This window comes from Oreochromis niloticus, linkage group LG16, assembly GCF_001858045.2.
Source record: "Oreochromis niloticus isolate F11D_XX linkage group LG16, O_niloticus_UMD_NMBU, whole genome shotgun sequence".
Lineage (NCBI taxonomy): Eukaryota > Metazoa > Chordata > Actinopteri > Cichliformes > Cichlidae > Oreochromis > Oreochromis niloticus.
Window position 1 is genome coordinate 29,369,848 of NC_031987.2, and position 22,498 is coordinate 29,392,345.

Genomic DNA, 22,498 nt, shown 5'->3' on the forward strand with positions numbered 1-22,498 from the left:
GGGGAATTAGAGCGTGCTTCTGATTCTACATAGGTCTGATATGATTTATGTACATGAACTTAGTTGGAAAAAGGGAGGAGGGGATAACATCAACAGCATCATTACGTGTGCGACTAAGTGTGTGCTGCTCTGCCTTCGCCTCAGGCCAGAGGAGGCATCCCTCCAACTAGGTCACTGCTAACAGGGTATCAGATGGCTGATGAGAACGAGGGGAGAGAAAAATAGGAGATATTAGGATGATGTGATGAAAGGGAGGAGAGGAGAGGAAAGGGAGATGACTGAGACAGAAGAGGATGGAAGAATAGGGAAGGAGGTGGGCTGATTGTAGATTAGACAGTGAAGCAAAGATAAAAATGAGAATATTTATCAAAAAGGACTGGACTCAAAAGTTACGTTCTCCAAATATAATTTACAAAGTTTGTGGATGCTGACTATTGCTGTCATGGACCTCCTCAAAAAGATGGGGCCGAATTTATGAATTTATTCACTCTTTTAAACTCTCGGTGGCACGGTGGTTAGCACTATTGCCTCACAGCAAGAAGGTGCTGAGTCCCCCGTGTTTGTGTGGGTTCTCTCCGGGTACTTCAGCTTCCTCCCGCAGTCCAAAGACATGCAGTTAGTGGGTTTATGTTATTTGGTCATTCTAAATTGCCCGTGTGTGTGTGTGAATGGTTGTCTGTCTCAATGTTTACAAACTTTTACTAACCTTCAGTGACTGAATGTAAAGGACAGTAGGAGATTGTTTTTGTCTCCCATATTCTCGCTTCTGGATGTAGTCTGTACAGTTCCCACATCGGTGCCATCAGACATGCCCCGAGCTGGCAGGTGAAAAACCGTTTAACACCACATCTGACTGAGACCAATATTTGTGCTCTCAGATAAGTGCTAGAAAAGGTCAGTGCTGCAGTGCGTGTTTGAAAAGTGCTACAGTCAACAAAAGGTGGTGACTATTTAAACAAATCACTGTATTACATTTTTAGGAATTTGAGTAATTAAAATATCATTGTCCCCTATCAAGGTGTGTGGGCATGGGAGTGGGGGCAGCTGGCTTGGGAATGCCTCTGTATCCCCCATGACCTGGATCTGGATAAGCAATTGAAAATGCATGGATGGAGTGATGGATGAAATGAGGAGCAGTGAGAAATTTAGTGTGCAGACATCTGCAGCCTGGACAGACTGCTGATAATCAGTTACTGTTACACTGTGTAACTTGTGTCCTTTATTCTTACTAGATTTAAGCAGATAACACTAAAAAAGATCACCATTACACTACACTGGGATGTCCACAACCTATATGTAGAAATGTTATGTCTCATAAATCAAATAGACTGCCAGATAGAATCAGCACATGAAGTATTAATAAGGCAGACGGCAGAGAATTCGAGCCCTCACGGTGACCGCGGTCACAAAAATATGACGTTAAAAAAATAGAACTTGCTACAAGTTCTCTGTCCACTCATTTGGAATGTAAAATATGAAAATAAAATCTCACTGTGCTCTTCGAAGTGTTAAAACGCTGAGCTGAGCTGTCACAGCAGGCGTCACCTAAAACGGCTGGAAAGTGCTGCACAGCTCGCTTAGGGCAAAGGTCACCGCTGGAGCCTCTGTAACACCTGCTGTTCTCTTTTCTTTTTGCTCTGCTCTCACACATAGTTTATTATGACTTCGGCGTGCGGTTTTTGTTTTTACGCTGTAACAATAGCGACTTCAAATGCAGCATTGTGTCTCTGACTCGGTGAACCACTTGCTGGTTTGCTTTGAGGTTCGTGACACCACTGCTCAGTGTTTTCTTTAATTATGTCACTGAAGAAGTTTTAATGGTTTAGACTCTGCGACTGAATGTAGGGCTCTGGGTCATCTGAACCTATGACACAAACTCTTTGTGTGTGTTTGCATTGGTCTTGTCTATTGTAATATTTTTCATGTCTCTATAAGTGTGTAGTGTGTGTTTGTGTGTGAGCGAGTGCGTGTGTAACACAGAGGCACACATGGACGTCAGTGTGTTTCTTGTCAACCTCGGGCGTGAATGAGTTTGCACTGACCTACATTGTGTTTCAGCAATTATACACACACATGTTGGGCTTTCTGTATTCGTGGGGACCATAATTCCCTTGCCCCTCAGCTCAACACTGACCTTTATATAACATAAATTATAAATCCCCTGATCAGTTTGAGGGCGTATTTTAAAAGTGGGGAACAGCCAAAATGACCTCACTTCCCACATATGTCCTCGATCCCAAGTTATGAATCACATGTTGGTCCTCACAGTGATTTACAAGCATGCACACACACTCTTTATACATACAGTACACATGTGAACTCGCACATGTAGTTGCTGATGCACGCTGACACGTGCAGTCATGCAAACACACTCGCATACATTCTGCCAGCTTCTCTCGATAAAATGCTGACTGTGACATTCCAGCAGAAATCACAAGGGTTTTATTCATGTGTATGTTACTGTGAGGACTAGTTTTGATATTTCTCACTATTTTTTGTGGTATTTCATTGATTTGTTGCAGACTAGGCTTCACAGTTACTCACGTCATAAATTCATACTAAAGTTGGGAGTTAGCCTAACGAGGTCCACCTGAGCATAACTGGGCAAGCAAGGCCTGTAATAGTGCATTTCTTGTGGCTATCTGAAAAATCTGAATAGCATATTACTTTGCCTCATCCGTTTTATCAGCCCCACGTTCGTGTGATATTTCTCATTTCCAAGCTTCATTTTTCTGTCTGTGTCTGTGAGTAAAATGGTTGCACTCTGTGACTCCTGTCCTGAATCTGTCTCCTCTCTCCCTGCAGTCTGCAGACAAGGAGCGGGCGCTGGAGGAAACGAAGAGCTACACCACACAGTCTCTGGCCAGTGTCGCCTACCTCATCAACACGCTGGCCAACAATGTGCTGCAGATGCTGGACATCCAGGCCTCACAACTCCGCCGTATGGAGAGCTCCGTCAACCACATTTCACAGGTCCGCTGAACTTTGAATGTTCTCATTTCTTCTTAGAGGATTAAACAGCCGCTTTGTATGTGTGAGGGATGACGTTTAATGAAAATTCCTCCTCGCACTGCCTTTGTTATCCAAGTCAGGCGTCCAGAGGCACGCTGAAGGTTTCAAACTGTAAACATGGTCTGAAATATGAAGTTTGTGAGCAGGAATGCCCGTATACAAAGACACTGGTACACACATGGCATAAAATTATACACACCCGCAAGAGGGCTCCTAAATGAAAGGACATAACATGCAATCATGTATGCATGCATTTATGTTCAGCAGCCCAGAAGGAGTTTGTGCTTACAAATAGGACGAAAAAATCCTGAATGTTCAGCAGTAACAAAGTGAAGAGAGGTCAAATTATTAGCATAAAGTGGCTACGGTGGAGAAACTAGCCTTTTTCTCTGTACACACTATACAAAGATAAACAGGCTTTGATTGGTAATGTTTTTTTAGGGTTCAGGGTTAAAGCAGCAAACAGTCTTTAAATCAATATTTTTTATGGTGGTGTATACAGTGAAACGTAGACACGATGTTTATGGTGTCTCTGGAGAGAGAATGTGCGGCTCCTCTTTGCTTTGCAGAGTTTTATAATGAGCTTCAGCTCAGGGTTTGGCTGTCTCACTACGACTTCAAACCGCGTTTGTTTCACTCTCTCGGCATAAGAACATCTTTTTCAGCAGCAGCAGGGAGCTGTTTTCAGAGAAGCGTTAAAAGGCCACTGTGCACTGTTCGGCTCTGTGCTGTGAAGTGAAAAACACTTATACCTTAAATGTTAATGGGTAATGTTAGAATCATGGAGATGGGGCGATTTCTAACCAGGTTAATACTCTATGCAAACATAATTCTGTGTATGATCGCCGTCAAATCCACGAAGACTCTAAAATGTGATACCAGGGTTCCGGTTTCTCCTGCAGAGTTTTTTTTTAACCTTCTTTACATGACTTACAGTAATATCGGATGCTATAGTAAATGAACAGTAATCCCTTTCATTTAAATGCTAACTGTTGGAGGACAAAGAACACAGAGCTCTAATTTTGTTTCTGTCAGCTGCTTGGATGAATAAAACCACCTGTAAGTGTGATTGCACCCAACAGTGGAGTGAAAGTGTGTGGTGCTGCCAGGGATCCGATCAGGCTTACACAACACTCTGCACCCACACATCTCACACTGCAGCTGTGTCCAACTTATTCCTGTTCCTAGAAAAACTCTGAGCTGACACGTCGCTCAGTGCACTCTATTGAGAAAAGAGCTATTTTCATTCACCGAGTGTTTAAATCCTCAACAGTCTCTTCACAGAGCAACTGTGTGCTTTGAGGAATAATCGTAGTTTTCAGTGGTACAGGGGCTCCATTCTCCTCGTCGGACCTCCGAATAATTAGTATAATCGGAATGCTCTGCAAGCAGAAATAATGAGATGCTTCTGTCCCTGTTATATCAGGCCAGGCTGTGGTCGCACGTCATAATTGCCGCTTTCTGTTCTGCGAGACACAGTCACATCTGTTGTGTAGGCGAACGCTTTATGCGGTGAGGAATTGCACTGAGATGATCTTTTAAAAATCCATTTTGCATTTGCGTGCTGCAGCAGCTGATGGGAGTCGTGGAAGGTGAGGCAGAGATGTCCCGGCGTGCTCGTAGCGCAGGCCGGATGCTCTGTCTTTGATTGGCGTGGGAGTTCATCATCTCTGCTTTAAAACAATCAAGTACAGTTTTAGTGACCTTTGAAAAAACAGGCTACTACATTATATACTGCTGGAGAGTGTAATCTGTCATAATACAGCATAATTTATTAGTAGATTTCTACTCAGCCTGGGAAAAGCCATCCAGAAATGCAGACTGAGCCAAGCAATTATCTCAACTTCACTGTGTGCAGATGACTCTCAAAGCTGTCACTACAATGTAGATTAACCTGGTTTGACTATAACTGCAAATAATAAACCAAATCCTCGTCCAACAAACCTCTCGACAAGAGGTGGGAGTTACCCAGCACCCCACACACAAAATACTTCACTCACAATGTGATTGTGGTGATTTTTAGCATTTTGTGATATGCTGAGTATTGCAATAACATATATTGTTATTTATCACCTTTTTCAAAACAAATAAAAAATAATAATGTTGGGATTTAGCCTGGTTTTCGTATGCAGCATGACAATTTGGAATTTGTATTATGAGTCTAAATCTGCAAAATAATTAGGAGAAGTTTAGTATTGTAGTGGAATAAATGGCATTTCTCCCTTTAAGTATCCCCCTGCAGGATGAAGGTGTCATTGTTCTGGAGAGAGAAGGCAGCAGCTGTCAGCCTGCAGCAAAGTTTCAAAAACCCACGTTTAAAAATTAAACAATCATTTTATCTACACACAGGCAGCTCTCGTCTTAGCTTGTTCTTTATTCCATTGCTATTCTTTGCTTAAAACAAGCAGGTGGTACACAGGAGCACTTTTCTTCAGCTTCTTTTAACAGGTGTCTTCATGGCTCTCCACCTGCCAAGGTTTTGACAGCTGTTGTCATATCTAGAAAAACACTTTCCTTTAACCACTTGGGTTCTCTGTCTCGGCTGTGGCGCTGCAGTGTTTCTTCTGTGTGTCTGTGTGTGCGTGTCAGAGAGGAGACGCCATAAACCTATCATGTGAGCATTAACTTGACTGTTTGGTCGGAAGCTGCTCGGGCTGATCTGTAAGGACACTGTGAACTCGGTGTCTGTTTATTTCTCTTACTGGCTGCATGCAGCTCATATAATTCAACTTCCCTTGGACCACACATGGGACCCACTGGCCATGCAGCAGCTGTTTAAAACAATAAGAATTATTGGTTGCGAAATACTTTGCAGCCTTCTGAGCGATTAAAATAAAGACACGCGCTGCACACTGTTGGAAGGCTGTGATTAACGAAGCACTAGAGCGAGCAGAATATGATCAGTGTTTCCAGTTATAATTCTGAAGTGAAAGGAACATCCAGGAGCAAAGCGATTCAGGACACCATCACTGTGGTGCACTTATAATACACACAGAAGTGTACAGGTTTCTGTTCTAGACTAAAACATGTAACGAGTATGTCCTCATTCAGCAAGGGGAAATATGCTACATGAAGTTTGCACTTGCTTAAGAATGACTCTCATCATGCATCAACATCTTAATTAAACCAGAAGCTTAATTTAGCAGAGAAAAATGTTAATGTCAAAGTTTTAATCCTGAGGTTTTTTCAAAGCTCCCATTTAAAGGTGATTGATTTCGATTGTTACTTCTGCCAAGGAGGTTATGTATTTGGTAACACGCTGGATCCATGCTTTTTATTCCCTGTATAAACACGAAAGTTGGAAAGGTTTTGAATGAATACTGATAAAACTTTGTAGGTGTGTAGAGTACGCTCATTGTAACATTTAGAAGTCTTACAAGTGTGTTGTGTGTTGTCAACATATAGAAAGTGTCGTATAAAAATTTTTAAATATGTCACATTTGACCTCTGACCTCTCCTTCAAGGTCAATAGATTTATCTGAAGGTCAAAGTGATGATAATAATTTATAGAGCTTTTTAAAACACTTTGTTCTAACCTTTCCTTCTCATCAACCTCAGCTAAACTTTGTATCCACTGGTATTTCATCTATGTTGCTGCTACTATCTTAAGCTGCGTCCACGCCGGGAGCATTTCATTTAAAATCCATATTTCAGTTCGGAGCACTGACGCATTAAAATGAGTGCTATTTTTTTTTTTTTCGTGACTTTTTTTTTCTTTTCTTTTTTTCTTAATTTGCTCGTCCTCCATTTTTCTTCTTCCAGACGGTTGACATTCACAAGGAGAAGGTAGCGAGGCGGGAGATCGGCATCCTGACCACCAATAAAAACACGTCTCGCGCTCATAAAATTGTAGCTCCAGCCAATCCGGAGAGGCCAGTGCGCTACATCAGGAAGCCCATCGACTACAGTATGCTGGATGACATTGGCCATGGAGTCAAGGTAGGCAGAGTAATGAGGAAGAAATTTAATAACATCCGTTTATATGCACTCACATATTCAAGTGTTTATAAATGATTACATAGATTCTCATCCACACTCAAGTGTCTGCAGCATGTACCACCTTTTCTATTTTACTCTTCTTTATGTATTGCAAGCATCAGTAAACTCTTGAATGAATATCTCTGTGCCAGGTTTACTATATGTATTAATAAGAAATATATTTTTAAAAATCTCTTTAAAAAGAATTAGATAGAAATTGCATGTTTATGTGTATAACTGAGTGATAGTAGCCACAGTTTTTGTCTAAGCATGTAGAGTGTGCGCTTGTAAATAAATGGCTTTTATTGGGATAAGTAGCAATAATTAACTAGCCATCGCGCATTCACAATTATTTCTTTAACTGCACTCCTCCTCACTGTCCTCACTTTTTCTGTCCACCGGCTCTTCTTCATCTGTATTTCTGCCCTTTGTTTCTAATGGTTGCTGGTATTCGCATGGCACTGTTGCACTGTAACTAACCTTTAGACTACCCTGTCTCTTCTTTTCTCTTCCATTTGCTGTCATTGGCATATTAAGTGGTTGTTGAGGTTCAAGGTAAGGATGCACAAAACACCTACACAGATTAGAAGTGTGTTTGATAAAAGAAGGAACTTGTGTAATGTGGAAAATGCCATTAGAAAAGCAATAAATGCAGTAACGATCTAAGAAAGTGACTGTTGTGCTATTACTGCAGTGGTCAACAAACCAAGCAGCAAAATATACTAGAATCAGCTCACTCTTCCTACCTCTGGAACTTAACACTCAGCCCCTTTTCTTGATGCCAATTTTCACCTGATCATAAAAATCTATTTAATGCTTAATAAGTTCTCATATAAAAATCATAGCAGCCTGATTAATGAGCTCTGTGCCTTTTATAAATGTATTATTGAGTGCACAGCCTGCCTGCTGTCCAACCGTGAAGTAACAGTTAGTGTTGGAAAATGTTCGAATGAGTCCTGAAGGTCTTAAAGGACTTATATATCATTCTACCCAGTATCACAGGACACGGTCAGAGGTGGTCTCCAGGACCTGATGTTTTAAAGCTGTCACAGGGGTGATTGTTGTTTTGAGCTGAGCTGAGCGCTGAGCATTAACACTGTGTTTATTCTCACAGGTGAATGGTCAGCCGAACATGAAACTTGGAGGGGGTCTGTCTCGGTCAAACCCTCCCACACAAAAACCGCCCAGCCCTCCGAGGGCAGGCAAGGGCATCTTGGGGTATGTACACAGCCTAGCACCAACTCCCACATGTGTATGTTCTTTCCCTTACTAGTATTCGCCTTGTCTTATCCTTTGTGCTTCCATGGTTTAATATAAGTGAATTTTCTGTGTATTTCTTGGAACTTGAGTATTTGTCTCAATTTTTTTTTCTTAAATGTGTGAGTAGTGTGGCCTCCATGGGGTACAAATCCAATTTTGGAATGCGTAAAATTAGAGCTGGGCGATAAAACGATAACGATATGTATTGCGAAATAACTTTTTCTCGATAGAAAAATTAAACTATTGCGATAGACCTCATCTCTCTTGTCCTCTTAAAAAAAAAAAAAAGAACAGCCAATCCAAATTAAGTAGCGCAGAGCCGAACCAATCACAGCCGCAGCGTCACGTCACATGACTTGTTACGTACAGCACAAGCGCCAAGGCGCACATGTGTATTTGTTTTTGCAGCCGGGCCGCCCAGGTAATGAAGGAAATGAGTTTGCCGACTAGAGAAAAATCAACCGAGAGCGTGAGCGAAGGTTACCGAAGAAAAAACAGATGATGGTTCCAATGCCGGAGAGCTTGTCGAACGGAAGGGCCACAGAAGTTCCGTAGTGTGAAGGTATTTCGGCTATTTTGTCAGACTAAAGTAACTGTTAAAACTGTTTGAAAAGCTAAGCTATACAACAAGGAGAGAATTTCCTTTTAGTTCTCAGTTTATTTGATATTGACAAAAGTTAGTCAATTTTGTCTGTTCTTCTGTAAAACGACCTAAGATTTATTTTTAGAATTAATATTTTGTTTCTAAGTGGAATCGACAATTTAGTGGTGTGTTTTGTTTGTTCTATTTTGAAACTTAAACGCTTTAGCGGCTGCCTTTTGTGTAGTTTACAATATTTGCCTTTATTTATCTGAAACTGAAGTCTCATGTTCCTTAAGTACATCTACCCTGTTGAACTTATTATGGGAAATAAATATTTTAATTAAAACAAGCTGCTAATTATTTCACATTTTACTTGTGAGCAACGGCACATTTAAATCTTACAAATATAGTTATTTGGCTTATATCGTGATATATATCGTTATCGCCTGAAATGAAAAAAACATATCGTGATATGAAAAAATCTTATATCGCCCAGCTCTACGTAAAATGTAAACAAAAACAGAATGCACTTATTTGCAAATCTCATAACCCCGTATTTGTTTTCTCAGTAGAACATATAAAACATACCAGATGTTTAAACTGAGACCGTTTTCTATTTCATGAAAAATATTAGCTCATTTTGGAAAAAAGTGTTTTCACTGTGTAGCAACCTCAACCTTTATGTTGTATTTTTTGCTCCATAATACGCCAAATTTATTCAGTCTAGCACACTTCAGTACAACTCACTCTTCTACCATGAAGCCGTCATGTTGTAATGTAATGATTTAGTCATCAAATTACATTGTTTTGTTTTTTAATGCCATACCTCAGCGATCATGGACATCCAATATTGATTTTCTCCTTGTCTCTTGCGCACAGAGATTTCTCCAGATTCTTGCCTTCTTTAATGACATGCATACTGTAAATGATGAAATACTTGTAATTTTACATTGAAGAAGATTATTTCGAAATACTAACCTCTGCCCGTCTTTTATTCCCAAGTATATTATTGACCTGTTGCCAATTAACTTAATTAGTAGGAAAATATTTCTCCTGTTTTTCCTTTTAATGCCACTAACTTGGAAAAGTAAATGATACCTTTAATGCCCCCCCACCCCCCACCCCCAATGTTTGGACACATGTTTAGTGATTCCATATTTTTCCTGAAATGGTAAAATCTCCTTCATATGCTCTGTTGTGAATATAATATTGGTTTGAGATTTGCAGATTGTTGCTTTCTGACTGTATGTAGATTTTACACAGCATCCCAATTTCAATATAAATGGACTAATAAGATAAATCTGCTCTCACAGATGTGTTGTTTTCTGAACTGACTTTGAGATAAGTCGTGTGCATGTGTGAACCTGCTGCAGATTGTGTGTGTTTGTGTCTTGTGGAAGGATGGAGCGTCCTGCCGCAAGCTTATTACAGATTTGACCCGGCAGAAGGGAATGACACACACACACACACACAGAGTAAAATGCAGTGCTCAGAGGAATAACGTCATGCGTTGTGAAAGCTTGTTGTGTTCTCTCCCCTCAAACATCTAGGTCACCCAGCTGTAGCCCTCCTTCTTTCTCTCTCCTTATCTTCATCTTGATTTCACTCTTTTCTCTCTCTTTTTTTAACTTTCTCATTCCTTATTTCTTATTTATTCCCTTTGTCTTACTTTCTCTGGGTCCAGCTTTCTCGAGTAAATATTGGGTGGTCCAATGCCATTTTTACATTTTGAGAAAGAGAGTGTAATCACATTTGTCTGTATATGCCTGTACATTTTCATAATCTGATACTCCTGGCAAGTATATGTAACCAGTAGAGTTGGTGAGCTAGCTGTGGGCCTGTTATTTGCTGAGATGTATTCAACATTTGTGGAATCACACTCATTAAAGGAAGGTGTGCTGAATTAGCTAGCACAACACACATAAGCCTATATACCATAGACGATGTAAAAGATGGATGTAACCACTGTGATGTCGACTGTTGATTTTGACCCAACATTTTGCGTTTGGACCTTCCACCATGCTGGTTCTTCTGAGCCAGAAGTTCTTGTATTTGGATTAAAATGACAGAGTGCTTATTAGCTAATTAGTAGCTAACGCTAGGCAGCTTTGTGAATACAGCCAGAGACAGTATAAAAGATGGTTGTAGCAACTATGAGATTCACATGAGCATCTTGACCTGACGTCACCCTCTTCGTATTGTGATACTTGACAACCAAGGTGTGGATGTTACCAGGAAACCACACGCTAACTGGCTAACGACTTGTCAGTCACATGTTGCTAACCAATAAGAATTTCCTGGATAATCCCACTTTCTAAAACTCTATTGGTTGTTTTCTCCACGGACTTCTATAGGACCATTAGCCTTTTTCTAACCACAGGTATCGTCCCCTGGTGGCCAAAAAAAGGGATGCAGGTTTGTATTTATGTATTTACTGGCTTCACTTTTCAGACTTGGAAGCTACATCCATGTAAAATCAAATTCACCAAAAGAGAACCACAAGCTTCTTGGAATGTCCACATCAGTTACTAAGTGATATTGGTGGGTTATTTTCATGAAAATGCTCCAAAAGGCACCAACAGCAATAACACCTAAGAGCTCCAGGTCAGTGACTCCGGTCAGAGGAGCTAACTTACATGCTGGTGCATTACCTTATTACAATATTTATTGCAATACTTTGATTGTCTTTGTGCAGCAGGTAGGCTCATAGGTGGCCTCATTCAGTCTGTGTTGTCTGCTGTGTTGCTTCCGATTTCCTGTAACCTGCTGATCAGCCACCTGTTGTACCATGTTGAACAGCACGGCAGGATTGTTTCCCTGCTGAAAGAGCCCTGACTAGCCAAAGATCATCACAAGACTGCAAACAACCCGTATTGCAACACAATCTTACAATGTTGCGCTACTGCTGTCTCATTTCATAAGCAACACTGAAGTTAGGAATAGGTCGCTGTCTAGTTCTCTGATATTTAAATAATTCTACTTTTTAAACCTAATGTCCAGAAGTCTGACATTTGGTGCAGTATCACAACAAATAAGATGAGAACGTGTTTGCATTCCTAAGAATGAGAGAGCAGAAGCAGCTCAGCAGTTGGCTGGAACTTTGAGTTGACTGGAGCTTTGGTGCACAAGCCAAATGTCTGTCCACACACACACACACACACACACACACACACACACACACTCTAACACAAATGTGCATGGAGAGACGAGGAACAAATCACAGCAGTGAGCTGGCGTAATGCTGTAATCAACAGGCCTTCTGACGACTCACACTCACATAAACAACAACCCAGACGATTCAGAGAGTTTTCACCTTCTAAGTTTGACTGTTCTTTCTTTAGCACCAGTGTTAATCGGATTGGATTAACACTGCGGGGCTTTAAACTTGGTGAAATAACAGAATCTTTTGCAGACAGAATAGACATAAATGGGAAACCCTAATAGAAAGTTCAAATAAATGACTGTAAATCTGCTTAGAAATCATGCAGTCTTTTTCTTTTGCATACAGTGATAACTGCTTGTGCATTACATGACTCACAGGTTGCAGAAATATTGGATGTAACTGTAATTATTAGTGAGGAGGAGTTAACCAGGTGGATACTGTGCCTGCCTTGTGTTATGTTTCTTCAGTAAGTGACATTTATTGTGCTGATCCATGGCTTTACTCTGATTTTGGTCAGTTTTTTGTTGTCCTCTATTGGCGTTCATTCGTCCTTATTCTCTACATACAGCTCTGTGACGCAGGAGGAATTGTATTTCTCTAAAAATACACACTGGCCTTTGAACATGACCTTTACTGATTTTATTCTTTTTGTTCCACAGCAGGAAGGAGGCTATAGCTAGCTCACATTTGATGCAGAGATAAAGTGTACTTGCATATCAGTACTGATGCTTTAACTGTGCTTGTGGCTATTTAATGTTACTTTCAGGAGCGATCCTTTGTCACCAGAATCAAATTTGTCTCCCCATTAACCCTGTCTTCACCCTTACGTTTTGCATGTACAGGAAGAACTCCCCCTACAGGACGCTGGAGCCTGTACGCCCCCCTGTTGTACCCAATGATTATGTCTCCAGCCCTACCAGAAACAATTTGGCAGGGGGACAGCTTCCAAGTCCGGCCCGCACCGCTACCCTCAACCATCGACCCCGAACATACAGGTAGTCGGGTCAGTGGGTAAACGTGGCCTGCCAGAATGGGGTTCAGAGCTTTTGCTTTTCCCTGCTGAAATTCTTTTGCATCTCTACATTTATAAAACTTTGACAAACTTTAAAATCACTGCTGGGGTTTTTTGTTGTTGTTTTTTTGTTTAGACATGATTTTCATTTCACCCTGACAGATTTGTTTAAGACAGACCAGCTTAAAAAGCTAAAGGAGAGCTTGTTTTCTCTCTCATCCTCACGCTCTCTTTGCATTCCTCCTTTTGCAGCGTGTTTTAGTTCATGCTTCCATTCTTGGTCATTTACAGCTGATCTAATTGGCTTGCACGGTGACTAAACATTGAGCATATATTTCAGAACTCCTGGAGAATCGTTTTTCAGTGCAGGACAAAATGTATCCTGCAGAAAACATTCTCAGCTTTTGACTTCATCAACAAAATAAGATACAGGGAGAAAGATTTCAATATAGCGCTACAGCTATAGCAATACTATACTATAGCAATACAGCCACAAAATTCATTAATTAATGCCATCTTGGCCTTAAAGTCTTGATCAACTTCAGAAGCTTAAATCTAAACATTTCATGAAATCTGCTATAAAGCGCCGCTCCAGATAACTGACAAACAAATGCATATTTCATGCAGCACTACAGAAATACAGTCTCGCTCCCGTTCCTCTAGGCCTCTGTAATCTTTCACCTGCTATGGCTTCTCTGCTGCTGTCCAGTGTTTCCTCTGTGGATTTGCTCAGCAGGGAGTACATGCTTGTTTTGGTTCATTTCAAATACACTGTTCATTGCTAAAAGGATTTTATGTTGTTCTTTTATTAACCTAATCATAAGTGTTAGTGTTACTGCTGAGAGAACACAGAGGACACACAGAACTAACTTTCTGCTTACATCCTCACAGCATCAACTAACTGATTCATTTTCAGCTTGTAGTTTTCTTTTGTCTCCTCTGCAGTTTATGTAGCTGTTGGTGTCCTGGATAGGAGAGAGAGGCAAATACTTTGAATTTTGCATTTGAAAATAAATGTTTAAGTCTTTGACAGTGTTTGTGTTAATCTCACAGACAGCATAAAAGATGGACATAGCCACCATGTCATTACCTTTCAGACTCCTGGTATGAAATTTCTGAGCTGAGCATTTTGGCCGTCTCTGTGTTTTATACTCTTCATACTCTTTATATGTGATAAAGAGTATGACGGGTTGAGGGGCGGACCAGAATCTCACTTTCCAATAACTTTCCAATAACGTGATTGACAGGTGCGTAGCCAATGAACATAATCCTCTGTTCTGACACTTGGAAAAGTCACAAATGTTACAAAATGAGTTTCATCATGAACTAGTCACTGAGCCATAGAGCAATAGAGATGTATGGTGGTTTTCTTGTAGACTTCTGTACAACCAGTATGCTTTCTACAAACACAAGAGTTTCCCTCTGGTCGTCTGTAAAAAGAATGCAGGTTCACTTTTTTAGACCCAGAATTTACGTTCTTGTTATGCTGTCTGTGGTTGCTCTAAAAGGCACCCTTTGTGGTAATTGTGCAGGGCTGATGTAGCATTTTAAAAATGAATAAACAAGAGTGTAGATTATTTAGAGCCTGGCTCTGTTTTGTCCAATCACAGCTCTGCCTCAAACTATTCTCAAGTCCTTCCCATCCAGTCACCACCTTCAGCTCGGTCACTCTAAAACTGATTAGATTGCATGTGTTGTGTTTATGGTTTCATTGCTCCTGTAATGATGTTAGCTCTCTCTCATTCTGCTGCTGTTTCTTCTCATCTTCATCAGCGAGTCATCCTCTTCCCCTGCTGCCTTTGCCTTTAATATTAGTTTGCTTTTATCTGTCGCTCTTTTTTTTTATGCCTTTTGAAAAATCATGACTGAGTAAGCAGTCAGTGAGTGTTTCATATCCACTTTTTTTTTTAATTGTTTACATTTTCTGGAGTGTAAAAATTGAGCTGTTTTTTGTTGATTATGTAATTTTGGAAAACTGTGAAATACTACACATCATGTTTTCTTGGTCTACAAGTTCAGAGGTCTTTTTTTGTAAACATGATATTAACAATGTTATAAAGCAAAAAATAAGTTCCTCACAGCAGAATTACTCAACAGCCTTTCTGCTCATTAAATCCAGTTCCAGGTTGTGAGGCTGAGAAATCTGCTCTTATCAAATCTTTTGTTTCAGTTCATCAATTCTTATTAGCAAAGACCAGCGTGTACAAAACATCCAGTTAGAAGCTGATGCCATGTGACTCCTGGTTGCTGCTTTATTAGCATTCGTGTTGTAAATGACTTGCCAGGCCAAAGGCCCGAGGGCGTAGTGTAAGAGGGCGAAGGCTGGAAGTAAGAAAGAAAGAATAGAGTAGAAAAAATAATATGAATATGAAACTATATTGGACCCGTATTATTGGCGGGCTGATATTAGCTATTTGCATTTATAATGGATGGAAAATAAAAGCAGCTGCTTAGTGTAAATTAAAGATTTAAGGTAATGCTTTGGCCCCACAACAGATAATTTGGAACTGAACAGAGACCAAAACACACTCAGTAAATATGGTGTGTAAATAACGTAAATATGATTCCTGTCCTTTATTCCTTTCTGGCTCATTTGTGACCGTATCACAGGCCAGACCTTGAAAATCACTCGTCTAGACGATGTGTTTCGTGCAGGAAGCCAGATTCACTGCTGAGCCAAATGTAGGCTTGCTGCGGGCCATGTGTGCCCAGCTGCCATCGTATAGGAGACAGCTCAACTCCTTTTTATCGGTGTAGTGTATGGCGTTATTTTTGTGCCACTATTCTGAGCGCACGTAAAAAAATTTGAGCGCACGTAAAAAAAAAAGTTTGCAGGTGCAAGTGTTGCATTTTGAGGAGAAATTTATTTTAAACAAAGAAAAGCTAAATTTGAGTGAACAAAATTCATTCCTGCGTGCAAAAAATGTATTTCAGTGTTTGCTATTATCCACACACACACACACACACACACACACACACACACACACACACACACACACACACTAACACACTAGCAGCCCCTCTCGCTCAGTTTTTGCATTTGCGCTTGTTCGCAATGTGTCGCTTGCGCTCTCAACATTTCTGCCCGTGTGCGCTCAACTCTTTCTGTACACGGTTATATTTGTGCCACAAAACCAGCCAATCACAGACTTGGACGCAAAAAAATCTGATTGGCTGGGTTTTGGGGGGGTTTTTTTGTTTTTTGGGGGGTTTTTTTTGATTGGCTGTTTTCGTCTCCATTCAGCTCGAAATGACGAAATGCAATATCCTAGAATCCATTTCGTCCAAAACTCAAACGAGGCAGTGGCGGAGGAACACAGAGTGGCAGAGTTTGAAATATTACTCTTTCGGGGTCACAAAATAAACTTTTAAGATATTTTCATGTGAGACTGTTGCTGTGTAAACTTTAAATATCTGCTCGATTTATCGAGACATCACATATTTGCATAAGTGCTCTAATGTTTTCGGAGATGCCCGTTACCCAACAGCAGACCGGGTGGTCACTCGGGTTAAACATAATATATAAGGCTGAACTGACAAAAAAATCGGCCGACTACACAATAGGATGTAACTTCAACTGTGAGAATCCTGGTAATACGACTTTTGGTCGTTTTAATTGTGACCCAGGAACCATTCATCAGTAATATTGAGGTTTTTGTCCTGTCTCGCTCTCTTCTCTTTGCCCTCACACCCCAACCAGTAGCGTCACTTGGCTGCCCCTCCCTGGGCCTGGTTCTGCCAGAGCTTTCTTCCTGTTAAAAGGGAGTTTTTTCCTTCCCGCTGCTGCCAGATGCTTGCTCTTAGGAGGTCTGATTGTTGGGGTTTTAATTTTATAATCAAAATTATACCTTAAACCTAAACTCGAATGTTTGTAGGGCTTTCCACACATAGAGAGCAATGTCCTATCACACAGTTTACACCAATAAATTTTTAAATACATACTTGTTGTAAATTTGCTATAGTCTCTCCTTATAGATAGCCTTTAAGTGCAGCCAAAATTAGTGGGTTTTTTTTTTGTTTTTTTTATGACTTTCATGAGCCAAGTCAAAGAGCTTTACGACTTGTTTGAGAAATTGCTGTTTCGTTTCCATGCATGCCATAGATAATCTTATCCTATTGGTTACAGAACCTGCTGTAGTACTGGTGGTGAGGTGGGACATTTGACATTCATTTCAATGCTTTTTCAGCTTGAATGCTTTTATCAGAGGAGTCATGAAATAAAGGTTTGATAGGAGATTATTTGGCCTCGCAGCTCAGTGATTCTGGTATTTTACCCATTTGGAACTGGATCCAAGGTGGAACGCATCCCTATGCAGGACACTGACTTCCCCCACTCTGTCTGTGTGCAGTGGTAGCAGTGGAGGCAGCCATCCCAGCAGCAGCAGTCGGAGCAGCAGTAGGGAGAACAGCGGCAGTGGCAGCGTGGGCATTCCCATCGCTGTGCCCACACCCTCCCCACCCTCCACCTTCCCAGGTAACGCTCAGAAATATACACATCTGTGCTACACATCTGCCCACCATTCCTCCAATTCTAACTGGACTCTTTGTACTATTAACATTTTATATTTTAAACTCATTCTAAAGTTATAAACTATAAACAGCCTAATTTTTGAGTGTGTAATTTCTGCACTTGAAATTCAGCTCCCTGCTGTTTGTCCTTTCACTCACTCCCTCCTCTAACCTTATTTCCTAACTCCTTCCTCCTTTCCATCCTTCCTTTTCTTCTGCCTGAAGTTTCCCCAACTGCCGGACCTGCTAGCTCGTCCTCCACTGCTCCTAACTCTTCCCCTTCCCCCTCCCCAACTCCTTCCTCCTTCTCCTCCTCCTCCTCCACTACAACCTTAACACAACCCAACGCACCTCTGCCTCCGAGCTCACCTTCTCAACATGCCAGCTCACCTTCCCAAGCAAACTCGCAAGCGAATGCGCCAAATGCCGGCACCTCCCCACCCTCTAACTCTTCCCCAAGCACATCCGAAGTCCAGTCGGAGCTGCTTCCCCCTGCCCCTCCACCTCCACTTTCCTCCTCCTCCTCTTCTTCATCACCTACTGAAGGTGAGTTTTCAGGGACACCTCTGCTCTCCAAACATCACCAAGTCTTCCTTTGTCTCTCTGTTTCTGTGGATTTTATCTCCACTCCAGGGAGCTAATCTTTACCTCTTTCCTTCATGTTTAACACACAGAAAATTAAAATTGAATTGAATCATGAGTCACTGATTGATTGATACGCACTGTATTAAGAAAATATGAGTTCATAACGTTGCCCCTCTCTGCTGGTCAGGCCCTATCGTCCCTCAGTTCTACAGTATGAACCGGCCTCAGCCTCGACAGCAAACCCCACAGGTGGGGGGGTCACTGCCTTACCGCCGCCCCCCATCGGTGACCGGTCAGCCAATTACAACCCAGAATCAGGTCAATGGCGGTCCCTACTACAACCAGAGCCCAGGTATGCAGTATAAAAGCAGCCACCAGTCACTCCACTCCCACATTGAGAAAGTTTGGTAAAAATTTGTCTTTTGTGTTTGCAGCCTCTCCCACGCCCCCCTCCCTGCTCCAGTTCACCCCTCAGCTTCCTCTGATGGGGTTTGTAGCTCGAGTTCAGGAGTCCAGTGAGTATTAATCTGGATTCTTTTTCAGTAATTTATCAGAGAAATGTTTCTGCACATCATTTTTCTCGTGAACATCTGTGTGTCAAAACGGATGACATCATCAGCTTTTAAGCCCAGATTCAGTTCTGGTTATGTAAAGTATCCCCCACCTCCAGTTTCAGACGCCCCCCCTCCCCCGCAGCCTGCCACTGAGAACCAAGTAGCGCACGAGGAGCCCCTGCCCACTCCTCAGCCAGCTGAGGATGGGCATGAAGAGGAGGACTCAGCAGTAGTGGAGTATAACGACCCGTATGCTGAAGAAGACCCACCGTGGGCCCCCAGGAACTACTTAGAGAAAGGTACGCCACAGAAATACACAGAGGCAACAAAATACTTACAGTTAGCATTGTTTATGAGGTTGTCTTAGATCACTCCACCAGTGTTCTTTGAATTAGCTGCTCATATATGTAGCCTCAAACTGCGTCTCCGGGTAGAATAACACAACTTGGATTTAAGGTAATACCTAAGTCAGGTATTAATGTCTTTTATACTCATTAATTGCTTTGGATATTAGTTGTTGCATTAGTCACAGGGGTGAGCAGCTAATTATTTTTTTTGTTTTTGTTTTCATTTGTGCATAAAAACTGAAATGCATGTAATTACATTTACTGCACCGCTTCGGGTGAAATGACTGAACCTTCTGTGATCATATTTCGGTGTGTTTGTCGCCCTCCAGTGGTGGCCATCTACGACTACACGGCCGACAAGGAGGACGAGCTGTCATTCCAAGAAGGAGCGATCATATACGTCATCAAGAAGAACGAGGACGGGTGGTTTGAAGGAGTGATGAACTCGACCACCGGTCTCTTCCCTGGAAACTACGTAGAGTCCATCATGCACTACGCTGACTGAGCCAAACGTGTCTGTAATCACAGCTGCAGTCAAGAACTAGAAGGGAAAATGTGACCCTGTTCCACGTTGCCATTTGTCTCCTTAAATTCACACTAATTGATCACAAGAAAGTCAGAGCTTGTGAAAACAAAACGACCACTTAATCAATAACAGGCTTTACCTGAGTGCTTTAGGACTAAGAGTTGTTTCAGGTGTGAGATATTCATTTAAAAACACCTGAGACCTTTCAACCTGCAAGTAAAATGTCAGTAAAGTTCTTTGGGTATCTTCTTGTCAACCCAGTGTAATTCAAAGAAATTATGAAATGCGGTGCTTTCCAGCCACACAACAGCTTTGTTTCTTTTAAGAACGACTACACACATTTTAGAAAAGAATGTTTAAGTGGGACTTGATGGTACAGGTGTTGCCATACATTCAGGGTATGACAACACTTTAGTTTTTTCGGGTCTCGGTCATACAAATGTGTGTATGCTGCAGAAGTGATAATTGTCCTAATAATCTAAGTCCTACTTATCAAAATAAATGACTGCACCCAGAAGATCAAGACATGAGTAGGACACATTTGATTTTATTTTTTTTAATCACAAGAAATTGATTTTAAGATGTTGACATAAGAAATTTGTTCTCTTGCAGCACATGTTGCATGCATCATACAGATGTGAAACCATTTAGTATGTAAGTGTGGTTAAATGTTCATAAATGTTTTTAGAAATCATAGACATGATCACAACAGAGTGATTATTATAATAAGTAACAGAAAATCTAGCTGAAATCTAGACATAAGCCAGTGATGTTGATTCAAATGGACACTGTAGTGTGGAACTGGTAAAAGCTAATCCTGCGTCACTTTTAATGGTGCCAATCTGCCAAAAAAAAAAAAAAAAAAAACAATCCTAAGAGCCTTATCTGCCAATGAGGTGAAAGAAGGTGTTCTCTGAGTGCGGAGTCTGGGAGATAAACTTGACATGAAGGAAACAATAAAAGAAAACACTACAAGTCAGAAAGGTTTTTATGTTAAACAAAGCGAACAGCACAAAGATCTTCAGTAACACTAAACTCAGTGAAGTTGTGTGAGTGACCTTTTTGCAAGTTGATTGGATGCCATCCTGCTCTCTTCATGGACAGTATTCAGTGAAAACTGAGCTTCTGTCCTCATAGAAAGTTCCTTTAACATCACACATCCTGCTGTGATGTGACGTCTAAGTGGAACTGTCTGTTTTCCAGTAGCTGAAGTTTTCTTGTTAGTTCTGTGTTGAATGACGCTGCAAAGGCAGAACCGGCTTTTCAGCTTCATAAATGTATGTGTGTAACTAAACTAACATTTTATCTAATCCACAAGAGATCTGATCAATCACCGAGGTCAGACCAGACAGCAGAACTAAGCTCTCCTGTGTCCGACCTCATCGTGGTTTTGTTGTCGTGTAGTAAAGTGGACCTGATCTAATCGCCAGGAGGAGATTCTGGAGCTGTTATCAGTTTTTGTTTTGTTTTTTTAAGTTTACAGTGTGTTTGACTGCATGCCTGATATATAACGGACATTTTTATTCTCCATATTCTGTTTTCTTTCTTTTCCTGTAGTTTCACCAGCTTGCTTTATGATGTCTGTTTGACCGGCTGGAGGTTGTGATGTTTCTGTGCAGTTTTTGCTTGTAATAGCCCTTTAACTGAAGTCCTGTGTGCTTGGACGTAAGACCGACTCTCAGAAAAAGGTGGATATTTTTGTGCCATATGTGTGTGTGAAGAGTTGTGTGCACGTGTGTGTGAGAACCAGTAAGAACCAAATGTTCCCTTGTTGACTGAAGTGACTTTGGACCTGAAAACAGTGTGTCCTTAATGTACAGTGTAACTTAAGAGGTGTTTTACCACAGAAACCAGAGTATGCCAAATTAAATAACAAATAAGATGAGAAACAGTTTTTCCCCTAATAGATGTTTGAGTTGAAGGAAGAAAACTTTTTTTCTTGATGCTCGTAAGGTAAAGATTCTCTCTTGTGTGGCTGCAAATAATTATTTTAATACCTACATACCAAGCTGACATTTTCAGATATTATTGTATTTATTTATATATCCATGTATTTTCAAGTTTAAGCACAAAGTGCTGTCCAGATTAAAATGGATACAACTCATCAGAAACTTGCACACTTCCCTGTAGGAGCACACAAAGAACAGAAGGTGTAGTGTGAAGCAGCACACAACCCTCTTTGAAAAGGTTAAAAAAAAAACAAAAAAACCTGGTGTAAGTTCATATGTGAACACAGCGATCACCAGCCTTCAGACAGAATGTCTTTAATGTAGACAGCAAATCGTTTGAGCTGCTCCAAACTTTGGCTCACTCTGGTTTTTGTTTAGCCTGCAATATCCCTTTAAAGTGTGGATTAAAAAATGAGATGAACTGTGAAATGTTATGGACAGCTTCTCCAAGGCCTTTAAAAAAAGAAAGAAAGAAAGAAAGAAAAGAAAATCAGGAATCTGTTTGATTGCCCTCAGTGCAGACATTAACCTCTAAACAGGACAATTCTGGGTTGAGATTCACAAAATATTTTAAGTTAAATCCCCCCCCCCCCTCCTATGTTAGTAATAATTTCATTAAACGTGACCACGAGAGAAAGTAAGACACCCTACAATCAGCTGGCAAAAAAAAAAGTCTGGACGCGCCCCTGCTGAATTGCACTCATCACGTTTGAGTTTCTTATAGGAGCTTTGGTTTCTCTTTAGATCATCGCTTTCATTTTATTTCTTCCATCTCATTCTTCAGGATCTACCTGAAAGAACAGGCCGCAGGAGAAGCTTTCTCCTTTCCAAAGTGAACATGACTGAAAGCACAATGTTCTTTAAGTGAAAATGCAAAATAAATGTCTTAACAATAAGCATGTGCTACTGCCGTGTATTTATCGGACTGGACGGTAGAAACTGCGTACAGAAGAGTTAAGAAATAATAATTAAATACGTATGGTCACAAGAACTGAGAATATTTTTTTAAAAAAAAATATT

General features: G+C 40.9%; 1 protein-coding gene across 7 annotated transcripts in view; it reads left to right on the forward strand.

The window, feature by feature from the left end:
* The window catches only part of LOC100698414 (abl interactor 2), a 30,492-nt gene extending 8,121 nt beyond the window's left edge, over nucleotides 1-22,371 (forward strand). Inside the window, exons 2-12 of one of the 7 annotated variants that reach the window (XM_005475287.3) lie at nucleotides 2,806-2,973; nucleotides 6,775-6,951; nucleotides 7,528-7,545; nucleotides 8,105-8,208; nucleotides 12,839-12,991; nucleotides 17,358-17,482; nucleotides 17,743-18,063; nucleotides 18,290-18,454; nucleotides 18,537-18,617; nucleotides 18,773-18,955; nucleotides 19,333-22,371. In XM_005475287.3, coding sequence (XP_005475344.1) covers nucleotides 2,806-2,973; nucleotides 6,775-6,951; nucleotides 7,528-7,545; nucleotides 8,105-8,208; nucleotides 12,839-12,991; nucleotides 17,358-17,482; nucleotides 17,743-18,063; nucleotides 18,290-18,454; nucleotides 18,537-18,617; nucleotides 18,773-18,955; nucleotides 19,333-19,508 — 1,671 coding nt within the window. In that variant the 3' untranslated portion in view covers nucleotides 19,509-22,371. The remainder of the gene's footprint in view (nucleotides 1-2,805; nucleotides 2,974-6,774; nucleotides 6,952-7,527; nucleotides 7,546-8,104; nucleotides 8,209-12,838; nucleotides 12,992-17,357; nucleotides 17,483-17,742; nucleotides 18,064-18,289; nucleotides 18,455-18,536; nucleotides 18,618-18,772; nucleotides 18,956-19,332) is intronic. The other 6 variants (XM_005475289.3, XM_019352760.2, XM_005475288.3 and 3 more) reach the window with 6 other exon arrangements.
* The last annotated feature ends 127 nt before the right edge of the window (nucleotides 22,372-22,498 follow it).